Here is a 20,301-nt window from a genome sequence, read left to right as displayed (position 1 = left end):
CATGAATACCAAATTATTAACTGTGACAATATAGTATTTCCTCCTATTCATATTTATATTTTATAATGTATAATTTGTTACAATGACAATATGAAAATATAAAAAAAATGCTCACCTATGTTCAATTCCTAATCATACGTACGGAAAAAAAATGAATTTGTCTCCTCTAGTACAAAGAGATACACATTAGAAAATAATATACACTTATAATTCTTTATCAAAAAATCAAAAGTTAAATATTATAATAAAATCAAATACACATGTAGCAAATTCTTGAAATTAGTTAATCAAAAATTAATTTTCTAATTAATGTTTATTACTGTACTTTATCTATAAGGTTAACCCTCATTAGGATGGACTGGAAATAAAATTGTCCAAAGTCTTAAAAAGATAAAAAGAAAAGATCAATAAAAAAAATCAATTTGGACAATTTTGAAGGCCCAAAACATAACAGCCCAATCCATTCTACATATATAAAATATTAGAAGTTTTGTTCCCTTGGAAGGTTGAAACTTCTGAGAGGCACCATGGCGACACTGGATTCCGACGTGACCATGGTTCCGGCCGGCGAACCCTCCACCAGCGCCGGTCCTTCTTCGTCCACCAAGAAGCCGAAGCGATTCGAGATCAAGAAGTGGAATGCCGTTTCTCTCTGGGCTTGGGGTTCGTCTCTCTCTCCGCTTTCTACAAACCCTAATTTTCTTTTCTCTCTTTTAGTTTATTATTTTCTTTCTGTTATTGCAGATATTGTTGTGGATAATTGCGCTATTTGCCGCAACCATATCATGGATCTCTGTAAGCGTGTTAATTCAAGTTATTTTGTGTTTGTGTGAATTGTCATTGCTCCAAGAAAATGACCTAATTCGATTTGACATTGGATGCTGCTATAGGTATTGAGTGCCAGGCCAACCAGGCTAGCGCCACTAGCGAGGAATGCACTGTAGCTTGGGGTACGCTCTAAAACCCTATAGTATTTTTCAGTATAAATGCTTCATTTTGTTGATTCCTATTGTTTTTATCTACTTGTTTTCCCCTGAATTAGTTGGTGATTTTGTTGTAGAAAAAATTTCACTGAATTACTGTCTTTTTAGTATTCGTTCATTGGTGATGAAAGTTATTTAGAGATTTTAGGATTATTTAAGTGAGTAATAAAAACATGTTTTGATCCTCTGCTATGCACGCTGTGTGCTGTGAGTGTGAGCGCTTGTTAGTTGTTACTCCTTCAGTGAGTTAAAGTGTGCAATTTGCTTGCCCTTAAGATATGATTTAAGCTTTTTACTCAGTTGGTCTTTCCTTGTTTTTATGTTTTTCAATTTTCTTACGGCAGATACTTTGCACGTCCTCTTTTTCTTTTTTTTATGTCCAACTTTTAAACTAATGCATAGTCAGCTTCTTATGTACCTACCAGAGCATATTATTTTTTCATCTTTTAGTGTTTTCCTTTTTATCTGGCTTCCTAATCTTCATGTTGCAGCCACCAGCTCAAATTCATGTGGTTGTGAAATTGTTTGATTGGACATCATTCTTATCGTAAAATGAACACCCTGCTCCATGTGTAAAGTTGAGTTTTGCACTCAAATGAGCTGCAAAATAGTCTGTGCTCGTAAGTAAAGCTCATTAGGAAATGAGTTGAGCACTTTTCCAGGGGAATGTGACCCTCTCTGGGTGCAAACAGTTTATGATTAGGAAATGAGTTGAGCACTTACCCACAGGCCACAGCCCAAGTAACTAATGTTAGTTGAAAAGTCTATAATACATATTCAAGTCTCATTATCACTTAATAGCTCCCTCAAGGCATATTTCAACTTTCAATCTGACCCTCCTCAGATCATCATGCAGAACAGGTGTTCATCCTCAGGCCTCACCATGAGTTATTGTGATGGCAACCTTTCATGGTAGGCCTTGGCACCGGTGAGGGAGTGGGAAATAGCAGGGAATAAGGGTGTGGTGAAGTTGCAAGAGAGACATAATGCATTTCACTTGGGTTTTGAATTGTCATAGGATAATCACATCTGGATAGTATTTTATTTATTTATATTTTATTCACAATATATATTGTCACCATTAATTTTTTCAAAATATGATCACATTTGCATATTGTATTGGATACTTGTACCTGTTCCCCGCACTGAGCAACATAGGGTAAAAATCCACACGAATGCATTTTAGGATTTTTTAAAAAGTGCATTGGTCCTTAAACATAGTTATGTATGCTTCTCTACTTTTACGTTTTGGCTTAGCAAGAGCACGATTACTCATATTGTTCCTTGCTCTGACTGATATCTTGTACAGGAGTTTGTAACCATGCTTTTCACTTCCATTGCATAAGCCGATGGCTCAAGACCCGTCAAGTATGTCCTCTAGGTATGTGGGTCAAGTTCCTTTTCTACCTCTTTCACTGTTTGGACTCAATGGATTCTTCAGTGTTCTCACTGGCTTAGTGTTTTGTTTCTTTGGTGGTACAGATAATAGCGAGTGGGAGTTTCAGAAATACGGTCACTAGAACTTTGATGCGGCTGAGCTACTTCCATCTTGGACATTTGGATTGTAGCATTTCTATCAACTTTATAGCTCTACATGTTGTCTTTGCTTGCCTATTGGAGTTTTATTCAAAAGAGTCACTTCTAAATGCTTTCGCATATAGTTACGCCCCCAGTTCCTAATTCGATCATATCCTTCTCTAACAATGTGGCAAAACGGTGGTGTTAATTCACTCAATGACAAGATTTATGGAATATTATAGCATGCAAATATTCACGAATAGCATATACAAACAATTCTGTCTTCCTAATATTCTTAACAAATATCCTAAAAAGTATTGAATGTGTTTTAATTGCTAACTAATACTACACAGAATCCTTCTAATTCATTTCGTACTTTGTATAAAGTAGTTCCGAAGAATTTTGAATTCTTTTATATTGATCATAGTATTAGTACGAATAAGTTTCTGTTTTCTGTCGGAGGTGATTATTAATTTTTGTTGGAGATTATGAGTGTACACAAAATGAATAATTTTTTAATATGATTTATTTTATACTTAATTAAATCTTAAATTATTTTATTAATGAACACAAGTCGCTGGCATTTTTGGCAATCATTGTTGGTGAAGAATTTTGAAATTATGACATTAGTCGGGTAATAGAAATCCTGTTAGTTTGTAATGCAGCATAATGGAAAATGCAAGCAGGAATGATAACCTAATGGTATAGGTAAAATATCCAATACACACCTAATATCAGCAAACGATATGAAATTCATTTTTTTATTTATTAAACTCACTGCTCTTCGTAGAAGTAATTTTACACGTCACGCTCTCATGAACTAATGCTATTAGATAAGCACAACGTTGTTGTTAAGCCGGATTGATCGACTGAATAATAGCAAAACTAAACACCGTATAAAACCGCTAATGGTGAGCCGTTACTGCGGTCCACATAAAACAAACTTCCCAATTCAACCAGGCAACCCATATCATATGGTCCCGATTTTTAATGTTTTCTCACTAATAAATTTGGACTTTGATATCAAACGGGTGTGGGAGAACCGAATGGGATTGAAAAAACCAGCACGAACACCTGTTAGCAAGCCTATGCAAAACTACGTACCAGACAATGCAAATTTCAATAACAACCATAAATGTGACCGGAAGAAAGTAATTAAAAGGAAAATGTCGTCGTGAAATATTTCTCTGTTTTTTGAAAGAAAATAAAAAGTTTGTAATTGTAAAGTGTGAGAGAGTAACTAAAAGTGTAAGGGATGAGGGCTTGGGTACAAAATAGATAGTGAATGATCACTAGCAATACAAATAAAATTAAAACAATTGAGCGATAAAGGACACGATTTAGCTATAGTATTTTAACTATGTGTGATATTTTTCTTTAAGTAAAATTAGAATTTCACCTTAATATGTTGGGCATTAAAATTTCATCAAGGAAATTTAACTCGGATGATTGAGTAAGATGTGTAAGTATTATAAATTCTCTATATTGCATTCAATTTTTATAGATAAAAAAAATGACATAATATTTATTGTGCAGTAAAAATTGTCATTTATAGAAGTAAAACTCTAATCTTGATTCAACAACATATAGAACTACTTTAAAAATAGCTCCTTAATCTTATTCTGATAAAAAAAAAAAACATCAAAGTGTACATGAAGGAGCTAATCATCCCACTTTCTTTCTCACACACATAATCCTAATGGTTAGTACAGTTAAAAGTGAAAATTTACTGGGTAAACGACATCAATTCTTATTGCACTAGTTATGGAGGTAAAACTCAATTTTGATTAATTAGAAAAGTATGTAAGATGTTACACTTAATGGTTTTGTCGAGTTCACACAATTTATTCCAAGTTAGGAGTAAATTTTGGGCTCACTGGTCAGAGGCTTCAGCTGCTACGGACCTAAAATTGAATGTGAAAGAGTGTGTTTTTTGTCCAATTTTTATACTTGGTTTTCTCGTTGTCATTAAATGTATTGGGTTGAAAGATGAGTCCCTGATAAGGAAAATGGCCTCCAATTCCGAAAGCAAAATCTCCTTCCAAGGACAAAGGTCAACGCCCTTCTCGGTCTACATATTATTTATTTCGTTGCACGTTCTCTACTTGTCTCCCTTAATTTCTCTCTCTCTCTGTGCCCGTTGTTTTTCCGTTGTTATTGTTGCAGGCTCCCAGCAACAGTTATTTTAACTGCCTCATTGTGGTTGTGGTCCTGGTCTACCCCAAGATTCTGCATTATGGGTTCCCTTTTCTCCATTATTTGACACTTAAATTTTTGGGTTATAGTTATAGAATAGAATAAATATTACATGCATGCACTATCATCACAGAAGTCTTTTACATTTTTATCCACCTACAAAATTATAATTGAGTTCTACACTTTCATTTCATTACAAATTATTATTTAAATTATTTTAAAAATAAACAAATATAATAAATTATGATTAGATGACTACCTTAAACTTTTTACATTTAAGCACAAAACCCTTTTTCTCATTATCTAATTCCTCCTAAAACCGATTCTCGAACACTTCTTTAGATGTTTATACTTGGAGAGAGATTAGATTAATTGGGACCATGATTATCTCATACCACTGTATAATTTCTGCGTAGGAGGAGAGAAAAGATAAAATGAAGGGAGGTGTTTGCTAATATTAAATATCCTAAAATCATGACTCATTATCATTCATTCCTCCCTATTTTTGTCTCTCTCTCATGGTGTAGGTGTGTAGCAGACATTTAGTATCCATACAAAATTATTCTAAACTCATAGTGTTATAAATCCCTCGAGAGAGAGGAAGTCTCTCAACCTCTGACAAACAAAACACACAAACACTCTTTCCTGATGGAGCATTCTCTGAATCCTTCTATGGGAAAAGCAGTGTCTGGCAGTGCCAATGAGGAAAGTGGCTGGACTTCTTACTTCGAAGAATTCTCTAAAGGCATGGAGCAGCAAAGTTACTGTTCCAATTTAGGTGGCTCCTCTTTGGTCTCAGATGCTGCTTCTTGTGCTGCATGGAAACTCTCACATCACAATCACCTTGTTTCCCACCCTTCTAATAATAATGTTGTCTCTAAGAAACTTCGTTTCAAGAAAACAAGAACCCAACAGATATCAGATGATGATCCTTTGGAGGACACTGCTAGCTCCCCAGTCAATAGTCCCAAGGTATGTGTAATAATATAAGTATATAACATATTATCTGCTTTTTCTTCTTTGCTTTTTCATCATTCATAATGAACTTTAATTTTTTGTGCCTTTCCCTTTTTCACAATATCTGCAGGTAGGAGTCTTGAAAGTTTCTAGCAAGATTGATAATCAACTAGATGGTTGTACTTCTAGGGTAACCCTGCTAAATTTATGAGTTTTCTTTTAATCAGAATGGAAGAAATAATTTTAAGTCCTTTTCTTAACCAAGTTATGTGGTTTATAATGGTGATTTGTGTAGGGTAAGGAGTTTAACTCAGAGCATCATCCGAAGCTGCAGGCTGATGAATGTGACATAAATTTTAATGGAAACAATATTGAGTGCAACACAAACTTGAAGAAAAAGGGTCTCTGCTTGGTTCCTTTGTCCATGTTGGTTAATTATTATGGGTGAATGGTGCTTTTGTCTATGGCCTTTAATTTCCTTGTCTTGTAACCTTCTCTTTGTATTCTTCTATGTAGCTTGACTGTTCAGGTTAATTACGTTGCTGTATACCTATATAGCATGATCGATCAGTGACAGATAATCTGTATGACTGTATTATACCAATCATTGTTATCATAACATGAGTCCATAATTTATGTTTTGTTCATTTGTTCATGAAAAGAGAAACTTACATGCATCAGTTACATGATGTTGTGGCATTCTCAAAAAAAGAAAATGTGCTCAACAAGCTGCAAGCACAGTAAAAAAGATTAATTATATATGAAAGGAGACAAATGTAATGTTCGGAAACATGTGGATGACATTACTTTTAATTTTAAATTAATATAATAAATGTAAATTTCAACAGATTAATACGAGGGAGAGAAAAAAGAGCACTTTTCATGATGTTATTGGTGATGTTGTGGGTGAAAAAGGCTTTTATGTATAGCGGCCGGTCCAAGTGAAAGCAGGTGGTCAAAAGGTTTAAGTAGTTCGATTTTTATTCTACTTAAGGAAAGACTTTTGTGAGTTCATATGTATAACGTATAGTATAATTAATAGTATATTAAAATTTATTAAATTTAACTTATAATTTATGAGAAATACCGCCTCACCAAATAAAAATGTAATTTATATGATTCTATGAATGCCCTTTAAATTAAATTCTAGTTTCCTTAATTATATATGGTTTAAATTAAATTAAGAATAATTTACTTTAGATTAAATTTTAATTCAATTTTTATTTAAGGTGTTACTGTTAATTAATTGAATGAGAGCAGAGTGATGATGGATGGTTCATGGTTTCAATCATGGTGTACTTGGCGGCTGGACCAATTTTTCAAATGGTTTGAAATAAGTAGGATAGGTGATAAATGAAAACCAGAAACGAACCCTTTCCGTAGAACATTGAAAACTAAGATTCGTGGGTAGCAGTACTCCATATTTAATATTAAACAAAAGAATTGTGTGGCTCATTTAAAAAGTACTTTAGTCCCTGATATATCTATTCAGTTAATTATTAAATAAATTATCAAATAGATATCGTATTAGATCGTGAGTAGACAACAGTTTACATAGTAGTACTGCAAAACATTAAAGAAAATGCAATCATGTCACATAAATAAATAATTAAAAATAATTTCATTAATGACCAATAACAGTTAGCGGCATGTATCTTTTAGCAAAGTATTTCAAAATTTAAATCTTAATTATTCCTAAAATATAAAATAAATTTTGTTGGAAGATAAATGACATTTTTTAAAAATAAATATTAATCTAAAAAATTAAAAATATATAAAGAGTGATTTACCACAAATTATAGCCGTGTGGTTTTGATGAAATTTCATTTGTACTAATTGTTTTTTTTTTCTAATTTCTAAAAGTATATAATGTCATCATAATCTTAAATGAAGTGAGGTACATTAGGAAAATATAACATCACCTTTTCTTTAAGTTAGTATATGAAAAAAATATCCCAATTATTATTTTTTAAATTACTTACACTCTTCTCATATAAAATGCCAAATAAAGATAAAAAAAAGAGTACGTGAAGAGATATTAGTACAATTAAAAAAGTCAAGTATATAATAAAAGATAAAAAGAGGATAATTTGATATGGTTAAGAGATGTATGTTTTGCTAGTTATGAAAATAATGTGTCAAATACATATTTAAAAGAAAATAAATAAAAATAAAAATATTAAGATGTTTTATATAAAAGAGATTGGAAAGAGCAAGAGTGTTATTTTTTTAAAAAAAGTTTCATATTCTAATTTATAAGAAAGAAATAGTTCTTTTTGAAGGTTAAACAAACATAGAAAGATGTACATAAAAATATACACGCCCGTATATAGGTGTGTGGTAGCAAATTAATTAAACCTGAATGTTACATATATTCTATAAACTTGTTGTCTGATTCCCTGGAACATTAGTCTCCTTTTGAGACTTTCGTATCATTTGTTAATTGACAAGCTCAAGGCAAACATCTAATATATTTGTTCTGCCAAACATACTAATTATTATTACTGTAATACTTTATTGTTTAGTAATATGATATGATACCTACTCTAGCAGAGAAGAAAATCAGAACACTGAACCACGAAAGATAGATATGCAGGCTTCCTTGTACCCTCGAAAGTCTTTAATTTATACTAGTATATAACATATCAAAATTATTCAAAAGGGAAAAACAATTCGATGGGTAGATTTAAAAATATCTAGTTTCGTCTCCTACCTCCATCCATCTGGCCATTCATTTAATAAAGAATATTCTGAAACGGCTGCAACAAAGACCCCTCCATGTGCTCTAGCATTTAGAACAGGTAAGCACGGAAGGAGCACAGAACTTAAAAACACTTAACACTCCATAGTCCGTATATATAATGATAATATTGTCTTTCACCCTCTCTAGCATATTTAATTGTTCTTTTACGTAAACTATTAATATTATTATTATTATTATTAGGTATTTTCTATTATGCATTTGATAATAGTAAAACTCAATGAAATTAATCTTTGAACTTGATAGCTACGTACGTAGATTGATACAATCATAAACGATTACATCTTGTTTCTTACACCTCTTTTAATTTACCCCCATGCTATAATAATGACCAAGCTTTTTGTTGATGAGTGCATAAAGAAATAAAATTTAGTTTACTTTGCATGAGCAATATTTCTCATTTATAGCTAACCTATGCACGTACACGGGAATGATGCTTATACGAGGAATTCTCTCTCCCGATATCGGGTCGAAAATACTTGTAATCTTGTACGAAAAAAAATGTTGCCACTATGTACAGGTTCGCATTTGGTCAAATCAAGTTATGGTTCAAAGCTTCCAAATAAATCAATGTGCCATTCAATGCTGAAGCTCAATTCAACAGATTCATATATGCTTTGTATATAAGCTTTGCCTGTCTCCATCACAAAGCAATAATACAAATGGGCGAAACTGTTGACAACGATCTCTATATAATTGCATGCCATGGCATAATCAAAGTTTTGCACATCATAAGGTTGGATTGGACTGATAATGGATAAAGAAAAAGATAAATATAATGCATTGATGTCAAATATTGCATAAGCGTCTATTTTTGGATAAACTTACCCCTAGTTTTGTTTTATTCCTATGTTATAGACATGAAATATTCATTATATTTGCTAATACCTAATTTCTGTTATAAAATCTTATTTGTCACTTGTACTAGGATTTTCTTTAATTATATATGTTTTTTCATCATAAGCTCAGACTTAGGAAATTTAATTAAGTTCAATTCTATTCAAATCAATTAACGTAATATTGGTACAACCGCTATTTTGAACAAACAACTAATTATTTAATCTTAACAAAAACTGGTTTACATCACTGATTTGGTAACCAGTCAAATACTTAACTGCCACTAATGATGTGATTTATGTTATGGGGTGGTAGATCAAATGTCCAACTCAAAGCCAAAACCAGACAACTATAGGATTCATCTTCACCTTTTATAACATACATTCTACAATAATCGATCAGTTATGAGCACTATGGCGATCAATTATCACTCCCATCATCCTCCAACATCAATCTCTTCACTGCAGTACTGACATTATAATGCTTTTTTGTTCCAATGTATCTATGCAAGCTGACACAAAACTTGCGTGATTTGAAGTGTAATGATTTAGAGTTGTTTCAGTAGTGGCTTTACCTAATTAATTACCACGCAAAATATAAAAATAGAATTGAAAGCATGAATGACATTATATTCTTTTAATTTTCTTTTGGTCTAGTTATACATGCATTAATTCAACAATTTTGAATTGAATATGGAAATCGTTTCAACTTGTTCTAGGTACCCTACAGACTACAACCCGATGGAGACTTGCTTATTTATTTGTAGGGGCCGGGGAGGGAAGGTGACTCTTAGGCCACTAGAGGTATACGTATGGTAACTAGGTCAACAAAATTCTGTTTCAAGATGGTCACGTAGTAAACATCTTAGATCTTATCTAAATTACGTACTGTTATGGCAAAAACGAAGGAGTATGGTTATCAGCGGAAATTTAATGTATGATTGTACTAGTACATTTGAATACCCCTTCTAATTTTTCTCCTTTTCATCCAAAATGAATGGATTAAAAAAGTAGTGAACCCCATTTACTTTCTTACGATTCCTTCCTTCCAGAAATAGTATCAAATACAAATGGAAGAAGGATTTGTTTTTGGATTTTTTCGTCCGTGATCTATTTCCATATTTCAGTGGTTCCAAATTGAGTGCTAAGGAAGTTTAATAAAAATGAAAGTGCATAAATTTACGTATATGAATCCTAGGAAACAATTTCCCATATTAATTAACCCCCGAAAAATTTCAACAAACTAGCAAGTATATATGTTAGAAAACGATACGGACTTGTCAAAAAATAGCAAAAATATATATATCTCGTGTCAGAGCAACGTTCCGTAGTTACTTAATTTACATTGCCCCGCTAAATAGAGCATTGCTTATTGTCTCTGACCCTCAAAAAACGAATAAAATATTTACAACTCACGTCTTGGATTGCTTATTTGTGTAATATCTGTGTCTTTCACAAAAATTAATGTATAAGCAACCCCCAAGTTACCCCCAACAAGTTGACCTTATAAATTAAGCGTTCTAGTATTCTACTACTACTACTTTTCTCAAAATATGTAAATCCACGGTTCTGAATTTGCTATATTCGGTAAGGTATGATATCTGCGTAATTTTCGGTCTATGTTCATCCAAGTGCTTAGAAAGCCAAACCAACAAGTGAATGAACCATTTGGCTACCCAAAAAAGAAACATATTCGTTTTCAAACTATGGTCCCCCCACCAAGTAACTGGACAATAATTAGCATCATGTGCTATCCTCTCACACACACTTAACCTAGTCACATTCGCTTGTGTAAATGTAGTTTTGTATTGCTTGGTGATGTGTACTGTATTGATTTTTGTAGAAACATGTTTCTCCTGTGCCTCCACGACAAGAATAAAGTCATAGTGATTTAGGCCCCGTGAATTGAAACAGAGTGAAACGCAAGTTGGTACAACTGACAAGTTTATATGCTTCTTACGTTGAACTTTCTCTATAATGCGATTTTGGAAGAACTAATACAAGACAAATGGTACTCAGATGTCATAATTTGATTTATCAGCCTCATATGACAGTTTTCAGTTGATTTGTTTATATAGGTTACCAACATGGTAACATTATTTTTTTATTGTATAGGATCATATATGTGCGCATAATTCATGCATACTAAAATTTAATAAACGGATTTTGTTGTGAACACGGTTTATAATAGATGTAAAAAAGGTCATCTAATTTCCATTGATGATAAGTATATTTACTTATTTGATAATTATGTTTATTTTTTGTTCAAATAGCATGCAATATTATTTTTTTAAATCATGTAATTAGTATAAAATATTTACTTATTTTGTTGATTATTAATTTCTGTCGAAGGATCTGATAATCATTTTTATAAAATTTTTTCCTTTCAATTATATATATATATATATATATATATATATATATATATATATTATTTTTAAGATTCAAACATTGGATTTTATTTAATAAAATCCACTATCACTTGATCCAACAACAACTTATGTGTTAACAAATGAGAAGAAAGAAAAAACAAGTGATAAAAAATAACTTTACACTATGAGAGAAACAACGAAGAAGGACGGGGGAAAGACAAAATTGTAAAATCACGTTCTCTTCCTTTCTTTGGTTGCTTAATTAAAAGGATGGAAGAATAAAAAATAGGTGACATCAAAACAGACTTAAGAGTAAAGTCATTAAAGTTCAAGTCTTAGGTTTATTAACCAAAAATTATTTGTTATTAGATTTTGTAAAAGAAAAAATCATATATGTTAAAAAAACTCAATGAATAATTCTCTCATTTAAAATAAAATAACAATATATATTTCAAAGTTTGATGTTTTAAACCTTAAAGAAATATTTGAATAAATAAATTAAGTAGTCAGGCTGATCAAAAAATAAAAATTAAGTATTCCTAAATTATTATAAACTCGTTTATTTAAACGCTTTTTCAAATGAAATTCTACCATTGAAAGATATATTTAAACATTTACAATAATTATATAATTTTAAGAAAAAAATTCAAAATAATGCTTTGTAAAAAGTTGAAAATAACAACCTTTATAAAATTCTAAACAAACGGGCCTACGATTTGTCCATGTCATGAACTCACAACAGGATTCAACAAATATGTAAAATAATGTGTTCTGTCTTATCTAAATTTCATGTGGATAAATAAAGTTACCCTTTTCTCTTGTTACTTGCATCACTCCCCCTTTTTTTTTATAAAAAAAATAATAGTCTTTACTACTTTCATAATTTGGAGGACAAGGAATGTTACTCCATGTATATTTGTTCCTGCTGAAATTCTCTGTGATTGTATATGAAAATGGCCGGCAACTAACAACCTCTGCATAAACTGAACAACTTTTTAGGAATATTATTATGAGAACAATATCCAATCTAACTTATCACGTATCTTTCTGGACGGCGAAAGGGGAGCTTAAGCTTCGGGATTTGGACCACATGTCCACTTTTGGGTTTGATTATTTCTTCATTTGTATATGTCACAATTGGCCAACTCTAATATTTTAATCTTTAGTATCTAGTGCACCCCTCTAATTAATGTTTGTAACCGTGGTAGGTAATTGAAGACAACAAAGTGGGGAAGTTTCTATGAATTAACATGTGGATCGTGTCTTAGCCTAGCCATGTGCAACATTCTTCATGCTTCTACGCCCAAATTGTAGCCTATGATTAGTGCCGTCATGCATCACAAGTGTTAAAGTGCCCTAGTTAGTATATAGACTAGAAATTCTTATGAAATTATCAAGAATAATGCTATATATATATATTATAGAAACCAAATTGAGAGGTGAGAAATTTAAAATTTTCTAGCTTAATTTGTAAACAATTCATGCAATTGTCTATTGTATTTGTGTAGCTGAAGATTACAAACAAATTTACCTGAGATTTGTGTTAATATTGTCTTAAAAGACTTGTGTAATATATGTAACTCTACCAAAATATAACAACTATTTCTTAGTAAAATGAGAAATAAAAAAATTAGTCAGATGACAACATAAGAATTTAGAAAGAGAAAGAATTTTTTTATTGAAAATTACAAAATATAAGAAAGAGAATCATTAAATGAATTATGGGATTCATCAAAATTTATAATATTTGATAAATTTCAACAAATAAAAAACAATATATTAAAAATTGTGTTACTAACATTTTTAGGAGGGCAAATCATAGTACATGCTCTATAAGATTAGTGAACATTGAGGCCATACCAACTCAAATTTTACGGATAAGACTTGGTAAAAAAATTCTTCCAAAATAATTTATTAAACCTTAAATAAAAATTCTTCCAAGCCCAATATTAAAGGAATTGTGTTGCCTTAGGCCCAAACGGCCCAGTTATAAACCCACTTTCTTTACTTGCTTGTTTGAAAACTCTTTAAAACAAGTTAATATATAAACACCTGAATGAATGTTAAATCAATCAATATAAGACATGCGACTTTTAAAATATCCAAAAAAAAATTACATCTCTTGAAACTATAATATTTTACTACTTGTACATGATACCGGCATATTCTTTAATGCCAAAGAAGGCATATATATACTCCAATACAAATGTAGTTCCTGTAAACAACAACAACATAAACAAAACAGCAGTTATCAATCAATTAAAAAGAATAACGAGGCTACTGGTACATGTGCTGAAAATCCTGGCTCGAAACAATTAAAGCTTGATTTTGGACTTGCAATTGGTATCAACATTCCTAGAACTTATATTAACAGAGATGTCACATGTGCTATAGGACGTGGCCTTCAATTTGATAATATTGAGCATACGGGCTTTCCCAGGAAGTGCAATTGTTGATGTGAAATTCAAAGTTCCACCTAGAACATCTGACAAAAAATTAGGATCATTGATTAACTTTGCTACCATAAAATCTGCTGAAGTGTTCACATTAATTTGGCTACGTGCTGGGACTAACTCTGCTTCAATTGGAACTTCAGCTACCACGGTATCATGAAATTTCACATAACTAGTGGAGTTTATGTACTGGAAGCTTCCATAGTTTGGATTTCTTATAGTAATTATCATGCCTAGAGTCACATTTAGGGTCAAATTGGGTGAAAAGGAAGATTGAAAGTCTTCTAGACCAACAGGGTGGACAGTGATTTCAGGATTTTTGGGCTTAAAGATGGTCATAAATAAGGTCACAATTGCAATTGTAAAAATGATCAACAAGAGTAGAGACACAGCCAAGCAAATTTTTAGGCCTCTAGAAGCCATGGTTTCTGGTTCTGGGTAAGTGGGTATTGAGGGGGTAAAAAAATTGAAGATATAGGAAATTTAACTATAATTAAAGTTTGAGATATATGTAATGTATGAAATGATATTGATGAGGCTAATTTTGTTGACCAAAGCCCTGTGATTCTGTTGGATTAAATGTGCTCGTTGTGACTAGTGAGTACTTGAATATTGGTATATATAGATTTGATACAGGGAGATTTTGGAATTGAATTTTTCTTGATTCAGTATTGGCATGAAACAAAACAAAACATTAGTACTTGACTCCTAATTTGAGAATCACGGCGCACGAACAAATGAAAATACGTATTATGGGTATATGATCCTTTGTTTGATATCTAATTTGGCCACTACTAGTTACTTTCCGCGCCAATACAAAATTAAGCATAACACAAAAAATTATTTGTTTGACTAATACTACTATGATCACCACAAACGGTGGCTGAAGCAAAGCAACAGCAAATAAAATCCTCAAACTTTTTTTTATAGAGGATCGAATAATCCACTAACTTCGCTGGAAAAAAATGGCCGCATTAAATTGATTTTATAAGTTATGGGATTTTGGAATCACTAGCATTAATGCTTTTCATTTTTTATAGCCATTTTTATTTGAATTAGGTAAGGAGTGGTAAGTTACTTTAATTTGTTTTACATATTTAATTATATTCTTTAGAATAATATTCCTAAGCACATCTAAAATGTATAATTATTTAAATGGATTGCTTATCATTATTTAATGAATATTATAATTTTACATATATTTAAATACTTTACATGAAATTCACTATAATGCTAAAGTTATTAAATTGAGTGATTAATTTAATTTTTTGAGTCCTATAATACTTGAAAAATATTATATTTATGATATAAATTTGTTAAACAACAATACTTATACAAGCAACATCAACCTCAGTGAGAACAAAAGTTAAACAACATTGTTTAGATTTAAACAACTCATATAAACACTCTTATTGGAGATACTCTAAGAATGCTATTATTGAAAATATTATTTTTATCAAAAATATTTGGTACATGCTTTTAATTCTTGGAAATTTTGATTTAAAAATAAAATATTAATTAAATAAATAAATCAAGTTGAATAAGAAGAAAATGAAAAGTTATTTAAATATTTCAATTAAAATGTAAGATTCTCATCCCTTTACATGAGAATAAGGAGATCAATAAACATATACATTATAAATCCCTTGAAATGAGTTATGTGTTAGAATATTTTTTTACTATATTCTAACAAACATGATAATACATATTCTCATCTTCACGTTGCTTGATAATCCAATAAGTTTCCATGAAACAAATGTTTCCCACAATATAATTTTGCATTCTTATGAATCAAATTTTTAATTGGAAATATTATGGCTAGGGATATTATTCTCACAAACATGTTTTGTTGGTATTTTTTGTAGAATTTTTTTATTTAATTAAAAAAGGTAAAAGTAAAAAAAAATGTAATGGAAATAGGTAATTATTGTAAAAAAAAAAAACTTTATTCCATGGGAATATCATATATTCACCCTCTTCATTGGAATATAGTTTGCTTGAAACATGAAAAGACATAACCTTCCAAAAAATACAATATACTTACGAATAATTTTTCATAAACATGAGTATATATATATATATACCCTCGTATTTTTGGAAGTAGAAGAACATGACATGAAATTGAAACAAAAAGCTCTCCTAATTTATAAGTTGATGTTGACTTGTTTATAAGTTTGTTTTGAACCAAATTAACCTATTTGATATATATGATTTTATTTTAGCATTTTTAAACTTATTTTCATGTGCATATAGTTTATGTTTGATCAATTTTTAAACTAGTTTTAATATATATTTTATCTTCAAAATTTAAATATGCTCCTAATATTTTTATGCTTTAATATCAACTGAGCAGTTTTAAAAAACTAAACAGTTTAACAAGTTTTTTTTTTAATGGATAATTTAACACGTTTTGATTGAATGTTATAACCCCATTTCTAACATACTCTTGACATGCATTTGATATGTTTTAACATAAACTTAACAATTTAAAATAACTTCTTATCTCTTTTAATCTATTTTTTAAAATATATTTATTTCTAACTTGAATTGAATCTTTTTTTAAAAATAAGTTATCAAGAATATTAAACATAACAATATATGAAATATAAATTATCCATATTTATAAAATATTCAGTTAAACTATCTCTGTTAGTTATCAATAATTAATATAGCCTATAAATAAAAATAACAATATATAAACTATTTGCTTTCTTAGGTCTCTACTCTTTTCACTCTTTATTCTCACATTCACTTTCATGTTTTACCCATACTATTCTCCTTGGGGAAGTGATGGAGGATTTCATTTTCTTAACATGCTATGATATTCAATTATAACTTGTTAAATTGTCCATTTAAAAAAAAAAAATTCACTACTACTATACATATACATATAATATATCTTTATATGCTTTTTAAACCGATCTGTTTAACTGAATATCTTGACTGAAAATCATCTGGTGTCAAACAAATTGTAACCCTACTTTTCTTATCCAACAAATTGCCCATGATTCGTGCCGCAATATCGTAAGTGGTAAAGTAACATCGCAACATACATACATACATACCCGATTGAATGGTGAGAAAATTTCCAGCTTAATTTGTAAATAACTCATAAATTAAAACTTTTTTTTTTCTTCTTGTATGACTATATTATTACTTGCATATTTGCCATTGCTAAAGAAAACGTATATGCCCATAATAATTACGGTAAAAGAAACAACAACAAAAACAGTTATCAATCAATTAAAAAGAACAAGGCTACTAAGAAATCTGCGGAAAATCCCAACCTAGAAACAATCAAAGCTTGATCTTGGATATGCATTTGGAATCAACATTCCTAGAGGTTATATTAAGAGAGATGTCACACGAGCTATAAACTGTGGCCTTGAATTTGATAATCTTTAGCATATGCGCTTTCCCGGGCAGTGAAGCTGTTGATGTGAAATTCACAATTCCACTTAGAAAATCTGACAAAAAATTGGGGTCATTGATTAACTTTGCTACCATGAAATTTGCCGAAGTGTTCACATTAATCTGGCTTCGCGGTGGGACCAACTCTCCCACAATTGGAACTTGGCCCACAACGGTGTCATGGAATTTGATATAACCAGTGGCATTTGGGTACTCAAAGTTTTCATAGTTTGAATTCTCGATAGTGATAAGCATGCCGAGGCTCACATTCGCGGTCACATTGGTTAAGAGGGAAGGGTTAAAGTTTTCGAAGCCAACGGGGTGGACAATGATGTTAGGATCCTTGGGTCTAAAGATGGTAAAAAACAATGCAACAATCACAATAGCAACAATGATCAAGAAGAGAAGAGACATGGCTAAGCAAATTTTTAGGCCTCTAGAAGCCATAAGGTTTCTGATTGATGATGAGGGATGAAAAAAAAATCAATGTTTATATGGAAAATTGTGATTCTGTTCGATTATATAGATAGATTTGTTTAAGGGAGATCTTGGTTCAGTTGCTGGACATTTATCAAAATAAATATTAGCTCAAAACGGTAACACTTGACTTGTAATTTGAAAAAACAACGCAAAAACAAATGAAATCCGTATTATGGGTCATCAGGTTACATTATCCGTCTTCTCAAAAAAACCAAAAAACGTTACATTATCCGTTTTTGATATCTCATTTAGCCACTAGTTACTTTGCACGCCACTACAAAATTAAGCATAATACAAAAGTGCATTTGTTTGACTATTAGTCTATTACTACTAATCTACTATGATTATCGCAAACGGTTGTGGAAGCAAAGACAGGAAAAATCACAAACATGCAGTGCACTGGAAAAACAAAATATAGCACAGCATTAAATTAATTTTACTATAAATAGTTATCGGATTTTGGAGTGACTCGAACAATGCTTTACATTATTTTTACTTGTAGTATTACGTAAAATCTATCCCCTGCATTCTAAATTAAAGTGTATAATTTAGAAAGTAAGATTCCCATTTTGTACGTTCATTTTTACAAATTTTTTATATTTTTTCTTCAATAATTTGTATGTGCATTATTTTATACATTATATATTTGATCGTATATTCTTTTCGATCTATCATCATTTATCATTTTGTGTACCAAAAAATATTTTATCTCTTTTTCAAAATTAAATTTTAATATTTTTTAAAATTGTCAATAAGTAAAAAAAATAATATATCAAAATTTATATTATTCAGCAAAAAAAATAAAAAAAATTCCCCTGTATATACAAACGTGTAATAATATTTTTCTTTCTTCACGTCTCTTCTCTCCCCCTTCTCTCACATTCATGTGTATTTGAACATCCTCCTCTCATCAAGGATAAATTGACTAAATTCCACTCTCGTAATATGTTTTTAGTATATCTTTAAATGCTTTTAAATTTTAATATCAAAATGATTTGGCATGATGTAACTGAATAGACTCAAATCAATAGTATTTAGTGTACCCAAGAAAATCAATAATATTTAAGATTTAGTTTGGGTCAATTTTTTCAGATAAAAAAAGTGTTATCTAATCATACAACACGTTATCTAGTTAAATAGATTTGAAAATAATAGAGATTTATTTTTTTATTCTTAATATATTTATCAAATTTTCTTATTATTCTTTTAAAATAATTTATACTTTTATTACTTTTATATTATTTTATACTTTTTTTTAACTAATTCAACCATCAATTTTACAAAAAAATTATCATTTAATAAATTAATTTTATCAAATATAATCCAAATTTATCTTCTGAACCTTAAGATTGTCTAATCCAATGAATCTCGAGACTTAATTTATCTAAGCTTTTTATCTACCAAAAAGATAATCAAACAAAATCAATAATATTTAAATTAGATCCCAACAATTATTGGGATATCATGATAAAAAAATTTAAAAATAAACATATTAATATTAATAATGATTATATATGACTTGAATAATATTATTTTTAGTGAGAATACATGTGATTTAAAAAAAATATATTATAACTTTCATTTATATATTAACAGAATCTATTATTTTAACAATCATAACTAATGGATTATTTGGTTCCACCTTAGGATCCTAAAGTATCTCCAAGAACTTAGTTCCTTTAAAATTTAATCATACTTAAATAATTTATCCTTTTGTAAGAATATATTTTACGAGATCAAATTTGTATTCATAAATTTTAACAATCATAACTAATGCATTATTTGGTTCCACCTTAGGATCCCAAAGTATCTCCAAGAACTTAGTTCCTTTAAAATTTAATCATACTTAAATAATTTATCCTTTTGTAAGAATATATTTTACGAGATCAAATTTGTATTCATAAATTTAATATATATTATCAATTGAGTTATATTTATTAAATATAGGGATGAAATCTACTAGCTCAGAACAAATCACAATGATTTATATATATATATATATATATATATATATATATATATATATATCATGATAAAGTATTTTAACAATTTATACTAAAAAATTCAATTATTTCTTTTGTGATAATAAATTTATTTTAGAATAATATGATAATTCAATGTTTATATTTATGTTTCTCACTGGTTACTTAAAAATTCTGCGGAGGGATTATAGAGAAGAGAGAAAATGAGTGGAGGAGCAAAATAAATAAGATTTAAAGAATAACATTATATATACCTCTTAACATAAGCTACAACTCCGGGAGAAATTATCAAGAAAAATGCAACATATTCAAACACCCAGGTTGAAAAGTGAGAATCGATAAATTTTTCATC

The 20,301-nt window shown here is 30.0% G+C and overlaps 4 protein-coding genes across 6 annotated transcripts; 2 read left to right on the top strand and 2 right to left on the bottom strand.

Moving 5' to 3' along the window:
- The first annotated feature begins 485 nt into the window (after nucleotides 1-485).
- Nucleotides 486-2,786, top strand: LOC114374500 (RING-box protein 1a-like). Of its 2 annotated transcripts, XM_028332156.1 has the most exons (5): nucleotides 489-663; nucleotides 745-795; nucleotides 891-950; nucleotides 2,293-2,364; nucleotides 2,466-2,786. In XM_028332156.1, exons 1-5 carry the CDS (start codon nucleotides 528-530, stop codon nucleotides 2,501-2,503), a joined length of 357 nt encoding a protein of 118 aa, XP_028187957.1. In that variant the 5' UTR covers nucleotides 489-527; the 3' UTR covers nucleotides 2,504-2,786. The 2 variants fall into 2 exon arrangements, with proteins under 2 accessions (XP_028187956.1, XP_028187957.1); XM_028332155.1 differs by having other exon boundaries at nucleotides 486-795.
- Nucleotides 2,787-5,031: 2,245 nt separating this feature from the next.
- On the top strand, nucleotides 5,032-6,301 carry LOC114372924 (vascular-related unknown protein 1-like). Of its 2 annotated transcripts, XM_028330484.1 has the most exons (3): nucleotides 5,035-5,669; nucleotides 5,785-5,844; nucleotides 5,950-6,301. In XM_028330484.1, exons 1-3 carry the CDS (start codon nucleotides 5,346-5,348, stop codon nucleotides 6,100-6,102), a joined length of 537 nt encoding a protein of 178 aa, XP_028186285.1. In that variant the 5' UTR covers nucleotides 5,035-5,345; the 3' UTR covers nucleotides 6,103-6,301. The 2 variants fall into 2 exon arrangements, with proteins under 2 accessions (XP_028186286.1, XP_028186285.1); XM_028330485.1 differs by lacking the exon at nucleotides 5,785-5,844 and having other exon boundaries at nucleotides 5,032-5,669.
- A 7,463-nt stretch (nucleotides 6,302-13,764) lies between these two features.
- Nucleotides 13,765-14,499, bottom strand: LOC114373374 (late embryogenesis abundant protein At1g64065-like). The gene is made up of 2 exons (XM_028330843.1): nucleotides 14,052-14,499; nucleotides 13,765-13,838 (listed from the first exon to the last, which is right to left on the bottom strand). Exons 1-2 carry the CDS (start codon nucleotides 14,497-14,499, stop codon nucleotides 13,765-13,767), a joined length of 522 nt encoding a protein of 173 aa, XP_028186644.1.
- Nucleotides 14,500-17,373: 2,874 nt separating this feature from the next.
- On the bottom strand, nucleotides 17,374-17,901 carry LOC114373373. Its single transcript, XM_028330842.1, has one exon. The coding sequence runs from the start codon at nucleotides 17,899-17,901 to the stop codon at nucleotides 17,374-17,376; it is 528 nt and encodes a 175-aa protein (XP_028186643.1).
- Nucleotides 17,902-20,301: the final 2,400 nt, after the last annotated feature.

Source organism: Glycine soja, chromosome 11, assembly GCF_004193775.1.
Source record: "Glycine soja cultivar W05 chromosome 11, ASM419377v2, whole genome shotgun sequence".
NCBI lineage: Eukaryota > Viridiplantae > Streptophyta > Magnoliopsida > Fabales > Fabaceae > Glycine > Glycine soja.
This window is presented reverse-complemented; position numbering and strand designations above follow the sequence as displayed.

What these genes read in the sequence shown, in the direction of transcription:
- LOC114374500 (XM_028332155.1), top strand. Translation starts at nt 528, where the DNA reads ATGGCGACACTGGATTCCGACGTGACCATGGTTCCGGCCGGCGAACCC. An exon ending in CAACCATATCATGGATCTCT is followed by an intron (nt 796 to 890) that starts GTAAGCGTGTTA and finishes ATGCTGCTATAG; the next exon opens with GTATTGAGTGCCAGGCCAAC. An exon ending in GGAATGCACTGTAGCTTGGG is followed by an intron (nt 951 to 2,292) that starts GTACGCTCTAAA and finishes TATCTTGTACAG; the next exon opens with GAGTTTGTAACCATGCTTTT.
- LOC114372924 (XM_028330484.1), top strand. Translation starts at nt 5,346, where the DNA reads ATGGAGCATTCTCTGAATCCTTCTATGGGAAAAGCAGTGTCTGGCAGT. An exon ending in CCCCAGTCAATAGTCCCAAG is followed by an intron (nt 5,670 to 5,784) that starts GTATGTGTAATA and finishes CAATATCTGCAG; the next exon opens with GTAGGAGTCTTGAAAGTTTC. An exon ending in TAGATGGTTGTACTTCTAGG is followed by an intron (nt 5,845 to 5,949) that starts GTAACCCTGCTA and finishes TGATTTGTGTAG; the next exon opens with GGTAAGGAGTTTAACTCAGA.
- LOC114373374 (XM_028330843.1), bottom strand. Translation starts at nt 14,499, where the DNA reads ATGGCTTCTAGAGGCCTAAAAATTTGCTTGGCTGTGTCTCTACTCTTG. An exon ending in TGCACTTCCTGGGAAAGCCC is followed by an intron (nt 13,839 to 14,051) that starts GTATGCTCAATA and finishes TGTTGTTTACAG; the next exon opens with GAACTACATTTGTATTGGAG.
- LOC114373373 (XM_028330842.1), bottom strand. Translation starts at nt 17,901, where the DNA reads ATGTCTCTTCTCTTCTTGATCATTGTTGCTATTGTGATTGTTGCATTG.